The sequence below is a fragment of the Mugil cephalus genome, chromosome 19 (assembly GCF_022458985.1).
Source record: "Mugil cephalus isolate CIBA_MC_2020 chromosome 19, CIBA_Mcephalus_1.1, whole genome shotgun sequence".
NCBI classification, from domain to species: Eukaryota; Metazoa; Chordata; class Actinopteri; order Mugiliformes; family Mugilidae; genus Mugil; species Mugil cephalus.
In genome coordinates this window covers 12,529,817-12,551,325 of record NC_061788.1, presented here as the reverse complement: position 1 = coordinate 12,551,325, position 21,509 = coordinate 12,529,817, and the positions used below count along the sequence as shown (strand labels likewise).

General features: G+C 46.4%; 1 protein-coding gene across 1 annotated transcript; it reads right to left on the bottom strand.

Annotated features, from left to right (window-relative positions):
• Positions 1-5,223: 5,223 nt before the first annotated feature.
• On the bottom strand, positions 5,224-21,113 carry fgf10a (fibroblast growth factor 10a). Its single transcript, XM_047570756.1, has 3 exons — positions 20,357-21,113; positions 8,795-8,898; positions 5,224-6,112 (listed from the first exon to the last, which is right to left on the bottom strand). The coding sequence occupies exons 1-3, from the start codon at positions 20,811-20,813 to the stop codon at positions 5,912-5,914; spliced, it is 762 nt and encodes a 253-aa protein (XP_047426712.1). The 5' UTR covers positions 20,814-21,113; the 3' UTR covers positions 5,224-5,911.
• Between the last annotated feature and the right edge of the window lie 396 nt (positions 21,114-21,509).

Sequence of the window (21,509 nt, the reverse complement as noted above, 5' to 3'; positions counted from 1 at the left end):
ACTCTTTCCGAATCGATAAACAGAGGCCTCACCTCAGTGCAGGCCAAGTCAAATGTTTGAGCCACCTGTTGCAGGAAACTTGAAGCCCTCAGGAGATGTTAAGATGGAGCTAGAGCTGAGGCTGCGAACCAGAACACAGAGGAAAACCCAAAACGCACAACTGTGTGTGTGTGTGTGTGTGTTTGTTTCGAGAGGCAGGCAGGGGGTGAACTACTTAATGTGACATTGCGTGTAAAAACACATTTACAAATATGATGGAATTAGGCTTATTGCTGTGGCAAAATCTCAACATGTAATAACACTAAATAAGAAAATTAATTTGATTTTTACCCTTAAAAGCAGAGCTGTGTGCCAGTTTTGGCCTTTATATCTGGTGTGTCAGTATCATCTTGTGATTACGTGGTCAGTGTGCGTGTTGGTGTCTAGTCGACTGTTCAGTTTCTCTGTGAACTTCACACAATAGCGACTGTAACGCACCAACTTGTGTTGGAGTTGGAGCTAATAAATGTGTATCAACTTTAAAGGGATGCGACACCTCTGTGTGAAATGTAGTCACTCAGCGTGTTCCCCAGAGTTGGATAAGTGAGAAAAAAACGTTTGTATATCAGCCCAGGCATTGTCCTGCTATTAGCTTTAGCTTAGCATCGGCGCTGTAATGTAGTGTTGCCAATATTCTCAAACGGTCATATAATATCGTCAGCTATATCTTTTATTATTAGATTCTACGTTCATCAGATCCCTCCATATGAGTTTTGATCAAGGTTTCTTCCTGTTAAAGCTGAGTTTTTCTTTGCCATTCCTCACCTTCAGGCTCACTCTGAAGATTTCAGGTCGGTTTTTGTAAAGCATCTTGAAACAATTTGCATTGTTATTGATGCTATGCAAATAAAATCGAATTGAATTGACAAAGTGATAAATAAACTCAAGAATGCTCCTAATTACTTCCTGTTACCTGTACATTCACATCGAGAACTGATGTCAGTGCAGTTAACACAAAGGGATTCCCTAGAGCAGATATAGACTTGGGACTATTTTTCCTGCAAAGCACCGGCAAAACATCGCTGCCAGGCGCAAAGACACTACGCAGCACCTGAAAACACCCAACTTCCATCAACACAAGGAGCGACTGGTTTTCAGGTGCTGCTACTCGATGTGAATGTACAGGTCACAAGCAGTAATTAGGAAAATGACAAAACTTTATTTATCATTTTTGGAATAACTGGCTAATTGGCAGCACTACATTACAGCGCCTATGCTAAGCTATAGCTAAGCATGCGCTGCCAGCTTGAGACGATGCCTGTACCAATTTAAAAATGCTTTTTCTCACTTATCCAACTCTGGGGAATACGGTGAGTGACTGAAGTTCACATAGTGGTGACGAATCCCTTTAACCTTTACTGAAATCAGTGTAACACAGAACATAGAAAAGGGATCTTGTACAACCCAAGAGAGACGAAAACATAGAAATGCTTTTCAGATTATTCACAACTAGTGTGGTCTGTGCTGCTACAACATGCATGTCTGGTGCATAGAAGCGATGCGCAGCCATAAATCCTGCTTCAAAATGAACGTGAAGTGGTGAACACAACACTACCAAAGCCATCACTTTGATCGTTGCCTAGGTAACCCTTCTGTTTATGTCCCATTCCCTACGTTTCAGAGCGAAAACGAGCAAAAAGTAAATGTTTTGTATCGTTGTGGATCACCAACAACTAGCTCTTCATGCTGTGACCATTGTCTATTTGGAGGAGAAAAAAAAAGCTATTACCAACAAAGCAGCTCCATCTGGGTTCACTCGACTCTCCGGGTCTGTCGTCGGCATGGCGAATTAGTTGGTTGAAACCAAAGTCATGGGTTGGGTATTTCCTTGCGGTAAATTCGGAGAACTCTGTGTTTGCGTGATGCCAGTTGTTTGTTCAAAGCCGTGATTATTTCAACATGGCACCTGCTCACTTCAGGCCTTTTTTTTTCACCTGTCACTGCAACAAATCACTGAATTTCTCCCAACAAAACACTGCGGTGTCCTTCTACATTTTAAATTTAGCACTGACTCCTTTATCTGTTCGTTGCTGCTTAATTAGGATATTTTAATCAATTGAAATATTCAGTTCATGGGTAAAGTGTTATGTGTCGCCGAGGATAAAGAAGACAGAGCGGTTTCTCTTTGAAGGCGTAAATTATGAAAAAAAAAAAAAAGAAATTAAGTAAAATGAGCTGAACATGAGAGGAGAACTCCTGGTTCACCTTCTGGGTTCCAGGAACTCCCTTGGTCTGCTTCCAATGATTGCTCCCAAGCCCCCTCACCCCCCAAGCCCTCTTTACTTTCGCAAATATCCCTTCAAGTCATCGCTCCCTCCTCCCCCCTCCCTCCCTCCCTCCCTCCTTACCCCCGACTGCCAGCCCCAAATTTTCTGGCAACTCCTTTAATCGGCCCCATCACCCCTTCTTCCTCTCACCCGCTCCCCCCCCCCCCCCTTCACCCTTTGGCATCCCCTTCAAACTGCTGCCCTCTCAGCAAACATCTCCCCCCACCCTGCCTTTCTTTCTTGCGCCCCCACCCCCCCCCCCCCCCCCCCCCCCCCCCCCCCTCCCCTCCTCCCCCCTTGACGGCTGTAAACGTCCCCAGGACTGTGGTTCTTTCAGTTATTCACCTTTCCTCCAAACCCACACGTCTTTCTCCGACTCAGGGCTTCGCTACCCCGCTACCTCTGGTTTCCCTCTATCCCCTCCTCTGTCTCTCCGGGCTCTCGCCCCCCCCCCCCTCTCACCAGGATGTAAAATATTCACAGCTGCTGCTGCGGTCAGGTAGCGCGGCCACAAGACTCTCTGAGCAAACAGAGGAGCTGTGAACGTGTGAAGCCAACGGTGTACGTTTCATTTGAGGTCCGACACAGGGTCCGATAGATCCCGATGTAGTCAAAACAGAAACCGCATACTGAGCCTCGCCGCATGCCTCAACAAACCGAGCACTAATCAAACATACCCAAGCACAACATTTATATAAAAAAAAGTGACGCTGCAAACAGTTTTTCAGTCGGGCGCGCTGCGGGAACGGGAGAAGCGACGCGCGGCGCGGTGCCGGTGAACGCACCAACTCAGATATCGTTGAGGTTGATAATCAGTGCGAAACATCTGTCTCGAATAAGTGCTTTGCTTTTAAAGTCTGGCCTCGTTATCCATTATGGGTAAAGGCAAGAGCGCATTAAGTCATGTTAAAGTTGCAATAAAAATACATCTAGCTATTCCAAGATGTCCGCACGCGTTACGCGCGCGGGCTTGATCGGGGGCTCTCCCAACGAAAAAGTGCACGAATTTGTCTCGAATATCAAAGTTTGGGTCCAGATTTCCGTGTTCTAATACGGATTTAAACGGGACGTTTTACATCTCTGGAGTTGTGTCACCGAATAATAAAGACATCTTGGGCTAGGAATGCCAGCCCTTGAACTTTATGAGGGAGGGAGAAAGGGGGGGAAAGAGGAGGGGTATCGGTGTCTTGAACACATTTCGGAGTAATTGTACTTGATATGTCGTTTACAGAACACCCAAGTAATCATATAAACAAAGGGATAGATGCCCCGGGAGGATGAAAGGAAATTCGAATCTCCCACTGATGCATCATACTTACTCACGTTTTGACGTGAGTGTGAGACACCGAGGATTCCTGAGCACAATAAGAGGATCGAGAACCTTTTTGTAATAAACACAGCGGGATGGACCTGACTCCGGTGGATTCCATCATACTCGGAAATTAACATACACACACACACACGCGCGCGCGCGCGGAGAAACAGATGGCAGAGGGTTGAAAGTGACGGATGCAATGGCCGCATTACGACCGCTGCTGCAGTCCCGGGCGGGGGGAGGGGGGGGGGGGGGGCGTGTTGTTTGTGTGATAACCTTGCTCCGTGTTTGATCCCATTAAGTGCTGGAGTCTTTCGAACCTTTACCGAGACGTGACTGAAGTTTACAGTGGGAAAATGAAAAAAAAAAAAAGGGGGGCTAGGAGTCGGACAGCAACGGCGCGAGAGAACGAGTTTAAGGAAAAAAGCGAGAGAAACCAAAAGAAGAATAAAGAAAACATGACATCATAGTTAATTAGAATCAGGTGATAAACAAAGGAGTGATATTTACGTTACACCATATGCCCTTCCCCATGTGTCTTTCTGTCTCGGGGGGCACAGCAACAGGTTTCAGACACGTAAGGTCAAGGAGGAGGCTTTTCCCCAGCTGCTAGACCACACTGATGCACACCGAGTTAAGTGTGTGTGTGTGTGTGTGCGCGCGTGCATGCATGTGTCATCCATTTCTAAAGCCTGTTTTGTCTTTGTTGCTATCACATAAAAGACAGTGTTTATCCTCCAGGAAGCCATGTTTGCCATGTGTACTTGTAAGCGAGAGCTTTTTTTTTTTTTTTTTCTCTTTTGTTTTTTCTGTTTTTTTTTTTTTTTTTGCAGAGAAAAATGAAAACCTCTGAACTAATCAGCCAGGTCGTCTGCCGGGCTTCTTTCATATGCCTAATCTCTTACAGACTCCCGATTCCCGCCTCGGCTTTTTAAAAAAAGCGCTCCGCTCGCTGACTCGACCCGTCACACCCCCTGATTGCTTAAAAGGATGATTAAGATGTTGTTTCCAAAACGTTTCGTTTCTGAGTAAGAGCACATAACTTGTGATAAAGTTAAGTTGTGATACATTTATTAGCTCTGGCGCTGGTAACCAGGCACAGTGTTCGTCACTGAGTGAGTCATTTTACCAGCGAAGACCACTAGATGTGGATGAAAGCTGCAGAGGAGGCTTGTTAGTGCCATGAGTTGAGATTATATTGTCAAATACATCATAAGTTTAAAATGACTCTTTCTACTCAACTCATCAATCAATATGGACTTGGAAAAAAGAATCCTGAAGAAAGCTAGAGTGCTATTACAAACCCAACATTTCAGCTATTATAAAAAACAGTTACATGATCATAAGTGAAATGATGTGAGATGCTGTATTTTTAAAGTAGCCCGATATCTTTAATAGTATAAAATTATCTCATCTTGTATTGTTCAATCCCCAGCAGGATGGGGGGGTAATGGAGGGTAAATTAATTATCTTATTCAGTTCATTAAATAATTGCCTTTAGTGTTTTATTGATTGTTTATTCATTTATTTGTTTCTATAAAGTCTTTGCTGTGGAAGAAGAGGCTTGTGAAAATACTTTAAAAAGGAATCAAACTCAACAACTTAAAGACAAATATATTCTTTATATTTATTCAGGCTTAAATGATTAGTATTCAAAAAGAGAAGCGTAAATGGTAAAAAAAAAAAAAAAAAAGACAAGAACTTGTCTTTTTTTGTGTTTTTGTTCATTTTTATGTTAAATATTACACAAAATAAATAAATTCAAAGGAAAAAAAAACATGATAGTGTTAGACTTGCTGCTGTGTCGGTGCTTTCTCAACTCTCTGCAAACTGTTTCTTTACTGCCCTTCTCCTCTTCCTGTATCAGTCGGGGTATGATAATACTTCCTCTACTTTCCTCTGTTTTCTGATCGGTTGTCCTTGGTCATTTTGGTTCCCCTCAATCACGCACTTCACATCTACACAAATCTAGAAATGTGAGTTACTAAATCACATTTTGGCACAGAAGTCATCTCTTTCCATATTCTTTTACTGTGCCAGTGTACTTTATAACTTAAAACTGAAAATAATATATACATTGTATACCGATATATCTTATTTCTTTCTTTAAAAATAAAAATGTCTTTTTTTCCAACAGAGATCAAAATGTCTATGGGTTTCCTTCCTTTTCCTCCTCAGTGCATCATACAGATCGGGTTCAGATCTGTCCAATGTAGCTCCGTCGCTGTAACTCCAAATATGTCCGGCGCCCCGCGCTCTGCGGAGCGTCTCCCTCGGCCGACGCGTCGAGTCACCGCGGCTGCACCACAAGGGGCAGGAAGTGAGTGGCTGTGTTTTTCCTCCGCGTCTTCTTTCCCTTCATCGGCTTCCCGTTGGTGTTCAGCCCAACAAACATGTGCCTCTTCTTGTTGCGCCACTCGGCCGAAGCGTAGGTGTTGTACTTGTTCTCCTCGATGCGTTCGATTAGACGGCAGTCAGGACCAAACTTCTCCTGTGGGGGAGAATGTAGAGTATTAATGTGATGAACAGAATTAAAGATTAAATTTAGTGCTCGGGGTTTCTACTCCCATGAGTCTGCGGCTACTTTAGGCTGTGACACAGTGAACGTACATGTGGTTGGAGTAAATAGCCGGTTTGTTGATTAGTTCCTAGGCAGAGAACACTGGGATAAAGTCACTTTTCGTGCAAAAAAGCCAAACACTTTCTAATCCTACCTTCCCCGATGCTTGTTTGTCTTTGTCTGTTTTTTTCACCGAATAAATTTGTTTTCTTGAAATAATTTTTCATCCCGGGCCGCAGCAACACATCAATTTGTATGAAAGACGTTGACCCTCGACAATGTTTACGTTCCTCCGCAGTGATAGTGGCTCTGTCTGCCAGGAGTGCTGAAAAGGCCTGATCCTATTTGTCAGAAGTGTGGGAACTCTTTAAACAAAGACCTAACAAAATGCACACTTTGGGAAAAGTAGGACTGTGTACCACCGCGGCGCAGACGCCGTGCGCGAGCATCTAAACAGTGGAGATCCGCCGGCTTTCCGACCTCAAAACAAAGAAGAGCACAGCGGCCGTATTTGGACTATTACGCTGAATTTAGTCTGATTGTTGGTTGATGTTCGGTGACTCCTTGTTGATTCAGCATCTGTTGTTTCCCAGACAAGAACTGAAGTGCAGACTCCCATGAGGAGATGCTAATGGCGCGTACTGCAAAACTCCAGACTTTCCAGTGTATTTGACAGCAGTTTGTTTCTAAACATATAGACATGTAAAGGGCTAGCTGCTAGTTGCTACATGGGAACCCCTTCACAAAGTTAGCGCAGCTAACTCCTAGATGAGAAGCCTCTTAAATATTTTCTTTTTTCTTTGTTGTTGTTGTTGTTTTTTAAGTGAAAATATTTGTCACAGCTCAGACTTTCATTGTTGTTGTTTTATAGCTTTTTTTTTTTTTCTTTTTTTTTTTTTTGTAATGTGCATGCCAGCTAAAGTTTAAGTTAGCCTTAAGGGTCTTGTCAGAGCAGAGCAATAACAGGCTGATACTTGTGGATCAACAAGTGGTCATCCGTTGCTTAAGAGCCACCCCCCCAGTGTAATCAAGCCCAATTGTAAAAAGTGCACATAAAATGAGAATTGTTCTCGGTGCTGTTTGTGTGTCCGGGGGCTGGTGGTGGCGGCGGCGGCGGCGGTGGTGGTGGTGGTGGTGGGGGGGTTGTGTAGCGTGGTGAATGGCCAGGAGGGTTAGCATAACATTTTAAACTTTTTAAGCTCGCAGCCACCAAAGAGCATCGTGACACTATGTTTGTGGCTTGCTTTACCGCAGTGACCACCCACTGGTAAATGAAGAGAAAATGATCTGAGAAAGAAACGCTCGCCGGGTTTACTGGAAGCTGCCCTCGCGCTTAAGGCTAACGTCACTTAAACAGCCAGTTAACAGGATGCAGTTGATATTCGTAAAAGAAAAAAATGTACATGCCCCCCCCCCCACACACAAGCGCACATATGCTTAGTACATCCCTCTCTTTCTCTCTCTCGCTCTCTCTCTCTCTCTCTGTATCTGGCCACAGCTGTTCAAATTGGTTCCAGGAGTAAAACTGAATGTTCCCAAAGCGAAACGAGAATATTTTATGGACACTGCAGCTTTTTTTTTTTTATAAAACAACACTGCTGCTTGGTACAATCCAAACATGCGTGTGTGTGTATATACTCAGGATCCAGGTATCGGTAATCACATAATGGGGGTAGGTCTTGTATATGAGTCTGGTTAAACCCAATAGTTTAAATCATGTAACTTTTAAGGCAGTAGACAGGAAGTAGTTAACATTAGATTAAGGATATACAACGGATATATGGATGGATGGATATATCCATCCATACCGATACCGTTGATGGATATACAACGGTATTAACTGGTAATTAGTGGGTTAATCAGGAACTAGTAACACTAGTACTGTTTTACTAAATGAATGGTTGGGTCATGCCAAAGTCCATGGTACGAACGGTAAAATCTAAAGGCAATCATAACCCCTTTTGTGTCACTTCCGTCTTAATCTGCCGTCATAATGAAACAATGATTTCAATTGATCACTCCGGGATAAAGAAGTCACTGTGTAAAGCCATCAAGTGTAATCGAGCCCGGGCCCTTCTTCTCGGCCGTGCAGAAGACGTCATGGGAATTCAGTTTCGGGGGCCGTGCAACAAAACGCCTCTTTTTTTTTCTTTTTCGCGTCCACCGTGTGTCATTTCATCTGCGCCGCGGCTCCGGAGAGACGTGCTCGAAAGATCGGGCCTTTCAAAAGCGAGGAGGAGAAGGGGAGAGCGGGATTAAAAGAAAAGGAGGGAGAGAGTGAGAGGAAACAGATGAAAGGAACGAGGGCTGCTCTCCCCCGGAGGGAGCGGAGCAGAATAGAGAAACTGAAGGATTGTGTTCCCCCCCCCCCCCTGTTTGTGAATGGAGGAGCGGTAGGTAGCGGAGAGGAGGGCTCGCATTGATCGACTCTTGGTTCCTATTTCTGGAATAGTGCGTCTTGCCGCCCTATCCATTGTTTTATAAAGCCCTCAAGAAACTTCAAACCTAACGGCGTCACCACTTTGTTTTGACACAATTACCTGCGGAATTTAGGTCAGATACCTTAAATAAAAAAAAGGGACGGGACATTGAGAAAGAAAAAGCGCTACTCACCGCTCCGTATAGATCTCCTTTCTTGCTGATTGCCAGGTAGTGGTTACTGCTGAGGCCCCTGATGGCCACCACTCCCACATCCACTGATTTGATCTCCAGAATAACTGTGGGGACAGAGAGAGACAAATATGTCAAACCTTTTGTGCGGTTCGCTTCCTCAGACGGTGTCGCGTTTTGTTTCGTTGTCATTAGATCCTGCGGAGACTATTTATAGAGCAACAATAAGGCCCCCAGACGGTTCTTCAGACCACTTTGATTTGCTTATGACTCCGCGAGCGAGCAGAAATCTATTTTTCCCGTGAAGAAATGTTCTCGGTTTTTGCTGACTTCAACGAGGAAGTGATTCAGTTAAATTGACGATGACTAACAGGCTGTAGTTGGCATTAGTCAGAAGTGATGTTCATTCGAAATCATTCGAGATCTTTGTCACAGATCGCGAAAAATGAGAAAAACACAAATTTCTTCCTCACAAGCGAAGCCCAGTCCCGCGTACCTGTTTTTTTCCTCCGCCATGCGACGCGCCTCGGGCCGGCCTCTCGCCCCCTGCTCGTTTGCTGGTTTCGCTCGCGGGCTTCACGCCCTGGGACCGAGGTGCGAGCCAGGAAAAAAACATTTCTGCGTTCTGTGTTTGTTTTTCTGACCAGGGGAGCACAGGCAGGCACACGGACGGGGGACGGGGGGACGGAGAGAGAGGCTCTCTGGCTGCCAGGCTGGCAAGAGGTCAAGGCGTCCGTATCGTTTTTCAAGCCTGAACCAATTACCGGTTTAAGCTGTGGTCGCCGGCCCTTTCTTCTCTCGTCCTTAAGTCGGTTACGCCGAGCCATAAAACTATCAGGGGTTTGAGAGGATTAGCTGAAGGGGCCGGTAGAAAGTGAAGCCATTTGCAGGAATAGTTAGGAGGGCAAGAGTAAAGACGCTATGTCAGAAGGTCTGTTTCACAAATCTGAGCTGCCGCTAACGGGAGGAGCAAAGCCGCTCAATTTGTCCCCTTATGTGAATCGTATCTCACATCTTATCCGCTTTCCTCGCTCTCGTCCCTTCTCTTTCCAGATTTGCACCGCTCCGCAGCCCCAGTATGATTTTCTCATAGTCTGAATTGAGAGGATGACACTTTAATTGGTCCCCTCTGTCAGCATTTGCATGTTTATTACTTTAACCCGCAGTATGTGTCACTGTCGTCTCCCAGTGTTTCTCAAATCTCATTACTTTGGAAAAAGCAGCGGCGGAGACTGTTTTCCATTTGGAGGCGTAGAAGTACATAAAAATTTACTTGATGTTCCGCAGTGACAGTCTTCTCTTGTGTGCATGTTTATGTTGCTTCTTTTTTTTTTTTTTTTTATTGTTTTTGGCCGTGCGTCTGTTTGCACTTGTTTGTGCTTGGCTGGAGCATTTATCTATCTCCTCAGCGCGCTCATTTTGGTCAATAAGGCATCCTGAAACTTCCAAACTCAAACAAGATTTTTTTTTTCTTTTTTTTTTTTCTTCTCGTAGCTCCCGCTGCATCATGCTGGCGTGCTATGTTAAGTCCATTACTCACCCTAGACGTGTACCGCAACACAACACTGATCTATCAGGTTCAAAATGTTCCCTCTCGCTGCTCCGCAGCTGACATTTCTAAGCTGTGAGACGTAAAAAAAAAAAAAAATAAAAAATCTGCCGCGCTGAAGGCCCGGTCCACCTGTTCAAACCCTTTTCCCTCCGTCTGTTTGATGTGGTTTGTCGAAAACCGAAAGCACAGGGCTTTTTTATGGCCCCCTTCGCCAGTTACCAGAAGCAGCCCCTCTGCGAGTTAAAAAGCCTGCCTGCAACAAAAGGCTTGGATTGCAGCAGCAGCGCGGTTTATGGCGAAGGAAAGGGAGGGAAAACAGGGCCATGAGCTCGTGTGAGTTTTTTGCGATCGATACTCAGCAAGTTCTTACCTTCGAAACTTCCTTACATCATTTCGCTCTCTAATCCAGCGCCTCGTCTTATTTGCGTGTCGAGGTTGTTTATGCATATTCCTCCTCTCTCACTTTTTCCCCTCCCCGTGCCACCTGGACCCGAGCCCGACATCTTTACTATGAATTTATGCTATTAACTTTTATGATCCAACGCTGAAAGCACAAATAGCAAAAGGTTTACTTAATTTAAAAGGCATGGACATTTGCCGCTATCAACATTTTACATTTTTTTTTTAAATTTTTTTTTTTTTTTAAGGAACTACCAAGGGCAAACACCTGCGTGTAACAGGGCAACACTATGAATTTCGTGACGGCGAGCCAAGGCGGCCTTTGCCAGTCAAACCCGAGCCGCAACACTGACGGGAGAAGTTCAAATAAACAAAACCTGGCCTTCAAACAAGAAAGTAACTGTTCATTAACCACTTCATAAAGACCATTGCGATGTTTGACGGGGGTTTCCGAGCCAAATCATAGCTCCGCTGTGACTCAGAGCCGTGGTGTTTGATTTTATTACGGTAATAATATCAGCTGATTGTGATTTTTGGTGCCGGTGGAGTTTACGCCTGTCACGTTAGATCCGCGTCTCCAGCTGTCATCTTGATCTAGCGCAAATTTCGACCCAGCTCACACAAATCTTCACGGACGTTTCCGTGCCTCATCGTTAACCGAGTGTTTGAATTTGAACGGCAATTTGCGCTAATTCTCCGGTAAACCGCCGCAAAAAACCGCCGCAGGAGAGGAAAGTGAAACGAGGCAATCGAAAGGGAAGTGATAATCTACGCCTCGGTCCGTGTCGATGAGCGTTCGGTCGTCGATCAAAGCTTCTCAGGTTCAGTCGCGTATGTGTATTAAAAAACCTCACAAGCGCACACACGGGGGGGGGGGGACACGCGTTTGCGCAGACCTCCCGTCGACCTCCGTCTGGCCCCCTTTGGAAACACGGTCAGGGAGACTCCAGCTGAACCTAAAGGTTAAGGGAGGTTGTGAAAATGTTTCCACTGTTTATCCAGGGGCTTTTTTGAAGATTATACTGCGGTTGTTCACTTCGTGACCTCGACACGGTGACCAGCTGTGAGTGGGTCCGCCTGCGGGCCCACAGCCTGGAGAGGGCTCGCTCTGTATTGTGAAATAATTGTCACTTGTGGACTACGTCTAAGATTTCATTTCCACCAGTTTAGGACAAAAACACTGAGATCCTTTTTCTCTCCGGGGCAAACACCGGAGTGACAGACGATGTCTTGTATTCACTGTGACATGAGAGTTTAAGTCCCTGCAACCACCAAAGACTCAAAGGGGAAGGGGGAAAAAAAAAAGATACAATAGAATAGAAGAATTCAAAGAGGAAAAAAAAAAATGGACCACCAGCGTGCATAAATCAGATATGAATTAAAAATATGAGACTACTCCGTTGTATTAGGACATAACGGTACTTTTTTTTTTTTTTTTTTTTTTTTAGTGGCTACAGGATCGAGGCCACACGCAGTTTTTAAAAGGATTAAACGATTTGCATTTCGAGTCGAGTTGAATATTTCCTGCTCTTTATGAAGTCTGAGAAAGAACAAACATCTCTCGACCGGGAACATTGCTTGTCGAGAGCTGGTGAAGATGTTTGGTCGGAGTAGAAACGGCTGTTTTTTATGCATTTTATTGGTTCAGACTGACATGGCGGACAACAGTATCATCCCCGCGCTAAGTGGCCACATCAAAGCTCGCGCTGGCAGACGCGTCGGAGGGAGCGGAGGCCTGGTTCTGGTTGGCAACGCGGACGAAACGTTTCTACAAATTCAATTTTGATAAACGGGTTTTTATTAAAAAATAAATAAATTTCAGAATTGGTTGCAAATGTCGCGTCTGACCTGGTTCTCGCTGTGTTATTTGGCTTATTGTTGCTCTGATAATGGTTTCATTTCTTCTCCTGAGCGCGCAACGTCGAACCTGTGGGGGTCGACCTGTGAAATCTCTTAGTTTAAACAGACAGCGTGAACTTTCATCGCTGTGGCTCGTCGTCCCTACGCGAGGAATTTGAAGTTATGTCACGCGCGTCTAAGACCAGCTGCTCCGATGCAAACGGGTTAAACCCAACCACCTGAGGAACTGTGATCCCTTTAACATCGTCAACTCTGTAACCCGACCAAGTATCAAAGCCGCGAGCTCCTGTCAAAACATTTCACAGGAGTTATGTTTTTGGGCAAAGCGCTGCGACGCTTGTCTGCGTTTCACACATTTTTCATTTACGGCTCAGCTGCCAGAGCGATGTTGCCCAACTGTTGTGGTTCGAACTTGTCACCGATGGACTTTCGGCTTTAGAGATCTTGTTGTTTTAGACCACAAATATTATGCGCGGACATGCACAAACATTATTTGGTTTGTCACATTCTCTCTCCGTTTCGCCGCTTTTTCGCTCTCTTCGTGTCTCCCTGCACATTCATTAATGTCGAACGCGCGCGGATAGAGTAATTATCTGGCATTCCTCACCGCTCTGTTCAGACGGCCAGACTGTCCAGATGCCTCTCTGGACTCGACTCGCGGCGCTCTGCTCTACCTTTGATGACTCCATTACATGCAGCGTGTGCGTGTGCGTGTGTGTGTGTGTGTGTGTGTGTTGCAGGGTTAGGGGTGAGCATGGAGGAGAGCGGGAGAACATGAGGTGTGTGTATTTGGTCGGGGGCTTTTTTTTTCCCCCAAAGCACGTGGTCTCTGCATGGCAGCAGCCCTGGATGTTATCTGTCACAGATGCTTTTCTTCACCTCCCACTGCTTTTACTGGCCATTAATTCAGCCTGTTCACAGGCACCAGGCTAACGCCGAAACGACACTTTCAGCATCAGGCTTTTTAGGCGTTTGTTTGTCGCATAGTTGCGCTTTTAGCGCGGCTACGGCTCGTTTTCGTTTTATTTCTCTAAATTACGCGCGCGATGAGTGACAATTATTTGCTTGATGTTAAAGATTGGGGGGGGGGAACATTTCCAGAGCTCAGTGCGACAAAGAAAAGAACTCCTCGCGTTTTACGAGCTGGAAGCGAATCAGAGCGGTGTCTCGTACCGTCAGGCCATTAATCAACTAAATCAGATGCTTGTTTTATTTGTAAAAGTGCGATTTACATGAGGCGCAAAGTTTGTTTTTTTTTTTCTGTCGCAAGAAGCCACTGTTACCCCCGGTATGAAGAGTTCAACGGACCAATGGAGGGACAAAGCATTAGCTTCCATTCAAAACTTCCCTCTGATGTATTTGTGTCTGTCATGAAATAAGTACTAGTTTTGATTACAACAAGATTATAAAACATTACCTCACTGCTCTACTGAGATGAGTGTGTTGCTGACGTGGCAAATAGTGCAATTTCCCGTTCTGTAAATGATGCTAACAAGTTCCCATCACTGTTTACTCCAAAGTGAACTTTGCAGTAATTTGTTATTTAGACTGTTGGGCTGCTGTTAGGACATCGCCGAAACGAGCTGTGCTGAATGGGCAACATGTTTGCATTACTTCAGACTATCCTCCCGTTCTTTTCTACGTCTCTCCATCTCTCCGGGACGCGCTCGCACTCTAAAGGAATCCTCCGCAAAACATATGCATCGAAAGAGGCCGACCGTCAGCGGCGCGGATGTCAAATTCAAGAGCCTTCGCGGACGGCGACCGACTCTTCGTGCGCCAAAGCATCGGGAGATCTCACGGAGAGACGATTTGCAACCGAAAGACTTTTGTTTAAGGTGATGCCTGATTGGTTGCGTTCGTGGCGGCGCTGCCTCCGCCCGCCTGCAGAAATCTGGCTCTTGTTTCAGTCTCGTTGCAGCTGACACATTAATCGACAAGGGAGTGAATTTATGGGGAAAATATCAAGCGCCGATGACAGAGAGTATGTAAACAGTGATGGAAAAATGAGACAGATCCTGTCGTTGTCTTCAGTGACGCTTGGCAACGGGGCCCGGTGGAAAACCAGCTCTTGAAAACTGAAGAAATATCCTCGCAGATATCTCCATGGGAGGCTTTTATTAACTGCAGAGGCATTGTTGTGATCATTCGCAGCATGTGTGTGTGTGTGTGTGTGTGTGTGAGTCAGCATTTCTGGAACGTCCCCGCACATGCTCCAGAAATGACCGTCTGTGGGTAGTAATGAGGTTAAAGGTCACGTTGCACGTCTTGACTTTCACAATGAACCGTGCGTTGGATAGAAGGAGAATCTAGAAAATGACCTAAATAGGTCAACTTTTGGACACTAGAGATAATAATCGATAGAAATCAGTGGGAGCTACGGGAGCTAACGTTTCAGAAACTTGTCCCACATACGAGAACTATCATTTTCTAAGTATAGTTATTCACAACAGCATTCAGACACAAATGACACAAAACATCTGCACCTCTTGTCATAATACGGGCCAGAGGTTTCATTATGTAACAGCTCCTTTGTTAGCTGCCAAAATTATCAGCGCTTTGATTTGATGTCACTACGCATTTAATCATCTCGCGAGGCACAAGACGAAGCCATCTATCATTTACAGTAACGTTTCCGTTATGTAAGACAACAAGCGTTATGTAATGTTTGTACAGGACATTGACAGCTTATGGTTAAAGGAGGAGTCGCGATTCAGACCTGACTCCGATCCAGCGTCTGGACGAAAGGACGCGGGAACCGAAATAATTCGAGTTCATCGGTCTCGCTTGTTTGTGCGAGAAGATTGTTTCTTTCGGGATGTTACGACGCGAATAAAGCGAACAGCTTTAACAAATTTGACTCATTACTTTGAATGGTTTTCCATTATGTTGGTTTACAACCAGGCAGGAACGCTGCTAATAATGTCCTGTTTGTTTCTCCCATGAGCAACATTAAAGTCTGTGGAGTCGGCTCGAAGGTCACGAGGAGTAAAAGTGTGGAAGTGTGCAGGCGGTATATGTTTACCGTGTGCATTCAGAGCATGTGACTGCTGATGGCGAGCGCTCGGCTTTAAGAGCGCTCCATTCAGCGTTTCCTGAACAAGCTCCCGCGGTGACGTTTGCACGCCGCTTTTATTTACGGCCGCTGCAGAGAGGAGTCCATGAAGATGTCAGAGCGACTTTAAATGAAAAGCAACGCTGACACTAACCTCCGCCGCATCCAGCACCTCCTCATAACTCTCTTTTATGGGCCACACTGTTACCTTTTCCCACGAGAAACCTTAAACTCTCTCATCAAGCAGCGAAACGGGGGGAGACCAGCGGCAAAGTAAAGACATCCAGAAAACGGAAAGGGGGAAAACCTGGGGCTCGTTTCGAGATGATGTTTGAAAAAAAAAAAAAAAAAAAAAAAACGCAGGAGCACTTGCTGCAACTTTGTTTTGTGTCAACATTGCTGAGTCACTTATGGGACACAGTTTAAGAAACCGTTATAGTTTTGAAGTTTTTCTGCATTCACTAAAAGAGAAAGTGAAAGAAAGAAGCTGAGGTTTTTATTGGTGCATTTTGCTTCTTTTTTTTGCGTAACTGCAAAAAAAACCATTTCGCTCCATTTTGAGCCTAATTGTCCCAAAAGTAGTGGAAAACCCGCTCAGTAAATACTCGTCTCGGGTTTTGAAGAACTGGATGTGATTTCCTTCAATTAGTGTGCAGACTCTGGACTCCCGAAATCTCCTTGAAATGTGTTTATTTGTAGTGGGAGTCTGGAACATCATTATTTTTTGTCTTCTAAACCCGTGCTGAGAGAACATTTTTGTCGACGCGCACATCACTCATTGCAAATTAGCCTGGCGGATTTTGTGAGCGTGCGAGTTTTGCGACCCGCGGCTACGCGACGGCGGCGGAATAACGGAGCAGCCGAAAGCGACGCCCTTTTGCGTAGCGCTGACCTTTCCACTAACAAAGCTTCCTGACTCGGGTCAATGGGTAGAGGTCAGATCTGAGGGGGGAAGGCCTGCGTAATTAGCCTGGACGTGGAAAACCTGCACTAAATCAGAATAATGTTCAGTGTATTAGACTTTCCACGAATTGTGGTTTGTTGGCGTCATCCGCGTCGCTGATCAATGTCTGATTGATGTTAGTTAGCGCGTGTGGTAGCTTTCACAATCCGGGTGGCCGCAGCGGGAATCAAAGCTCCGACTGTAGCCGTGTTGGCACCGTTCAACGGTAATGGAGCTTCAGATGAGCACAAGTCTGCGGTCCAACTGCAAACACATGTCCATTTGTTTCATTGCTATATTGATTTGTTTGTAACCAAGATGTGACAAGATGTGGTCAACATGGCGGGAAGAAAACAAGGACACTTTTGTTGCTCATGGTCAGTTGGCAGGATCGATGCTAATCACATGGCAGCCGCGCAACGTTTCCAAACCGAGACCGGAGCGCCTCGTTCTGAAGGCCTTATGAGGTGAGACGGATGGATGGGCTCTGAGCGCACGCTCGCGAATAGACAAACAGACACGCGCTTGGTGAGCGTGAATTAACGATACGTGCCTCGGAACTTGAGGGATGCACCGACCTCAAGTTTGACAAGATGATTAGAAGTGCTCGGCGGTGGAAGAGAGCCTCGACCCCGGAGCCGGAGCTAAAACTTCTTCATCACCTCTGACATGGTCTAATGACACTCATTTGCAATCTGACCTCCTGAACATTACCAGACTACTAGAGCATGATAAACACTGCAGTTCCCTCGCTCGTTCTCTGTGTAACGCTTTCCTAAAGGCCCCGCTTCTTGACAAATAAGGTCTCGGGTCGACGTCTACACCTGAGTTAGCTCAAACTTCAATGCCCGGTTGTTATTTATTATATGGCATCATGATATAGTACGTTACATGCAGAACAAACTCTGCGAGTTGTCTTTGAATTATCTCGAAAGAGCCATGTGTTTCTAATGAGCTCGGGCCAGAAACATGCATCAAAGAACTAATTTATCCAAAAAAGTCTGCGTGTAGCTTTGAAGCGGTCGCTCTGGTTCTATCGCCTCTGCTCCTCCATCACGCTATATGTACGAACGATGTTATAATCAGAAATGTAAAAATAAACAAGGCTAGATATGCAGCCGTGGAAATCTCATGATGAGGAGCAGTCATGCTAAAGTGCGGGCCCCCGTCGTATGTGGAAAACCACATCCATGTTCACTGTGAGACGACTAGAATTTAATTAGGTTCTGTTTGGTTTATTTGAAGGGAACAATTTGTTCTTTGCTTATTTCAAGAGGAGATGCAGAGTAGGAGGAGGTTGCGCGTTACGGTAAAAATCTACAACGCTCTACACGCATGCTATAAATATATATATATATATATATATATATATATATATATATATATATATATATATATATATGAACAAGCATGTGGACGTACAGCGTGGCCTGATGATGTGCAGACGCACACATTATTTAATCATCATTTCATCACTGCTAAATTACTCGCCCATCATCCCGTAATCCGAAACACGTTCAACATCTGCACTTGCTATCAGGTAGATACGGGCTCGTGCTCACTTAATACGCTGCCAACACTCAATATGGCCAACGCGGCCACGTCGTCGCGCTCGGATTTCTTCTCCCCCCTCTGGAAACTTCTCACCTATTTCCCAACGTAATCAAGTTGGGCGAGAGGTGTTGAAAATGATGGATTGTGCCTCTAATGCCGCGACCCGGTGCCATTATGGTTAGTGACACGTTGCACCCTAATGGTTGAGCTTTTACTGCGTGCGCGTATGTGCGTGTGCACGTGTGCGTTCGAGGCGAGGGGTGGGAGGAAGAGACGCTAATTGAAATTCCTTCAGCCATGTCTGGCAGAGCCTTGGTGTCTGAGTGACACACACGCACACACACGCACACGCACACACACACACACACACACACACACACACACACACACACACACACACACACACACATTCACACTGGCCCTGGCCCTAATAAAAGTGGGCTTTGCCATATGGAGGCCATGTGCAAGACTGGCCTCTCTGTGCTCTAGTGTGTGTGTGTGTGTTTTTTGGGTGTGTGGTGGTGGTGGTGTGGTGTGTGTGTGCGTCGGTGAGGCTTGTCGCCAGTGTGGTGTGAAATCGTGTGTGTGGTGTGTGGCGATGAGTCTGATTTAAGGTTTCGCTGTCGCGCTCACAAGAGCGTACAGCACCACAGACAGATGCATGCAAACCTACGACATGTGTACGAAGGTGTGTGAGCGATGAAGACCTATTTACAAAGGTCGCATTCCCAGACACACACACACGCACACACACACGCACACGCTTGTCAAGCTGCGACAGAATCAAACAGATACAGTAGACATCGCGCGGCCTGTTTTGTGAGAAATCAGGCCGCTCTTCAGACGTCGCCCGCCTGATTCGGCGGACCAGCGGGGGAAACTCTGGCCAGGTAGACGTGGGAGTAACGCTCTGCTCTCTCTCAGCAACTACTGTCAGTGTGGCCTCAGGCGGTGCAGTTATTCTGCGCTGCTGCTCACAAAGCCAGAGGACTTTGGCAGCCTTGGAGAACTTCCAGATGTGTTTAACTAGAAGATAGAGATGTGGACCGCGGGATGATAACGGCCGATTCGCCGTTCTGGATCAGTCGCAGCTGATTCTGCCGAGCCTTTAAATTCTACGTTGTTGGTTGAAATTCGCACACTATCTAGTCATTGCACAGTCTATTTTATTCCGCTGAAACTTGCATTTGCATTTTGCCGTGATTGAGTCAGTCAAAACATTTTTCTTTATCACGAGCTGCAGCTGTGGTGCTCCGGATTGCTTTAAGAGTACCCAGCAGAGTTTCCCGGTGCCTAGCGGTGGACACATCAGAACTGAGACTCACTCAAAAAAAAAAAAGTGAGCGAAACTGTGCGAACATGAGGCTGAGTGGCGCTGACAAACGAGCGTGTGTGCTCAGTGACCCTTCCTAGGATAAATAAAGGTTGGAATCATACTTCTCAGCCCGCAAAATGCACCGACAAAAGGAGCGGGAATTGCACGGTTATTACTCCGCATTCGAGTCATTATAACCTCATACTTAGCATGTGCCCACCGCTATTAGAGCGGCAGCACAATAGCAGCAGGGGAAGGAGCGTACTTGTCTCTGTCCACAGGGTTTTCGGTAATAGCTGTGTTTTAGATATTTCCTCAAAGAGGAAGAACTTTCTCTGGGCAATTTCTAATTGGTTCCAGTGCATCGTTTCTCTTTTTTTTTTTTTTTATCTGCCTGCCTTACTTGTTTTGTTTTTTCCTCCTCTTCTGCTCTTCTTGTGTCATGCTCGCCTTTCCCCAACTCTTTGTAGTCAGAGAAATGTGCCTGCCCTCTGCACATGGTGAAAAGATTTCGGAACGCGCCGGCTCTTTTATTTGCCCGTGTGCCCAGTCACCTGTCTTAATTTGCACGGTCGCCCAGAAAAAGAAACGTCGGCCTCCGCGTCGCGGATGATAAACACGCGAGGTGGAGTGAGATGTAACACGTGCGCCTTTTGCCGTTGCGTCCTCCCTGACAGATAGCGGGGCCTTTTGCTGCTCTTGGATCGCGTTTTACTGCCTACAGTCTTGATACCGTCACATAAATAATACGGAAACTTAAATATCTAGCGAAAGTATTAAAAAAAACTATTTGTAATCCTCCCAAGTTTCTGTTTCTGGGGTTGAATCTAGTTCATGATGGAGAGGATGGAAGAACACATTAAAAGATAAAAGGGAGCCGGACTTACTGTATGGATCGTCTTCGCTTTTGGTGCCGTTGACCTTCCCCTCCCCGTCGATGCGGAGGAAGAATTTCTGGTAGGAGAACAGTTTCCTCCTGCGCACGTCTCCCTGTAGATGTTTGTAGCTGCTCCGCACGTGACGGCCGACGACCGCCGCGGACGACGACGACGACGACGACACGTTGGTCGCCCGTGGCAACCTCGCGGAGGATGCGCGGGGCGACGCGGGTGATGAGGAAGGTGACGGAGGTGAGACGGGGGAGTGGGGAGAAGCCTCCCCGGGCGCATCCTGCCTCCTCCCTGGGTCTGCGGGCGAAGCGGACAGCGGCGAGGACGAGGACGGTCCGAGCAGGAGCAGCAGGAGCAGCAACGTGAAGGAGGGGAGGAACGAGGGAGGTCTGCGCGGGGGGAAGGAGGAGAACCAGGCGACCGGTGCACCTTGTGTCACTGTCCATCTACACATGGTAGTGGAGCTGGGAGAGCTGTGGAGGTGCTCAGGGGCTGGGGCATGCTGAGCTGGGTGCGGGGAGAGGGAACAAGAGTGGGAGAAACCCCCCCTGCCCGACCGGCTAAACCTCCTTCGTCTGGGATCCCACGACCTCGCCGGGAGTGTAGGCGATGGAACCTGGCGGGGAGACAGTATGGCTGCAGTCGGGCTGAGTTTAGGTAGCAGATTCAGAGTTATCAGCGATATTAGCGGTGGTGGTGGTGGTGGTGGAGCCCGCCGTCCAGTGGCTGACTCTGTTGTAGTCCCCGGTGCTGTTTATTCCTCAGAAGCGCCACAGGAATGCATCAACATCCATAACTCAGATCACCTCACGACGAGGACTACGGGGGGCTCTCCTCAAGGACCTCTCACCTCCTCCTCCTCCTCCTCCTCCTCCCTCTCCTCCCAAGGCTGCCGCTTCTTTTGCTCCCGGTTTGCTCACACGAAAACACGCTCTTAAAATCCTAAAGTTTTGAACATACACTCGCGCTCTCGCATCCAAGCGCACGTTGTCAGGTCATTCATATATGCTCCTAAAAATCCACTCCACACATACACACACACACACACACGTGTCCCAGATAATTAATCTCCTTCAGTCCAGGGATGAGGAGAGCAGGAATGCAGTAGGAGGAGGTTAAATAAAAGATGTCAAAGTGCTTAGTACAGAGT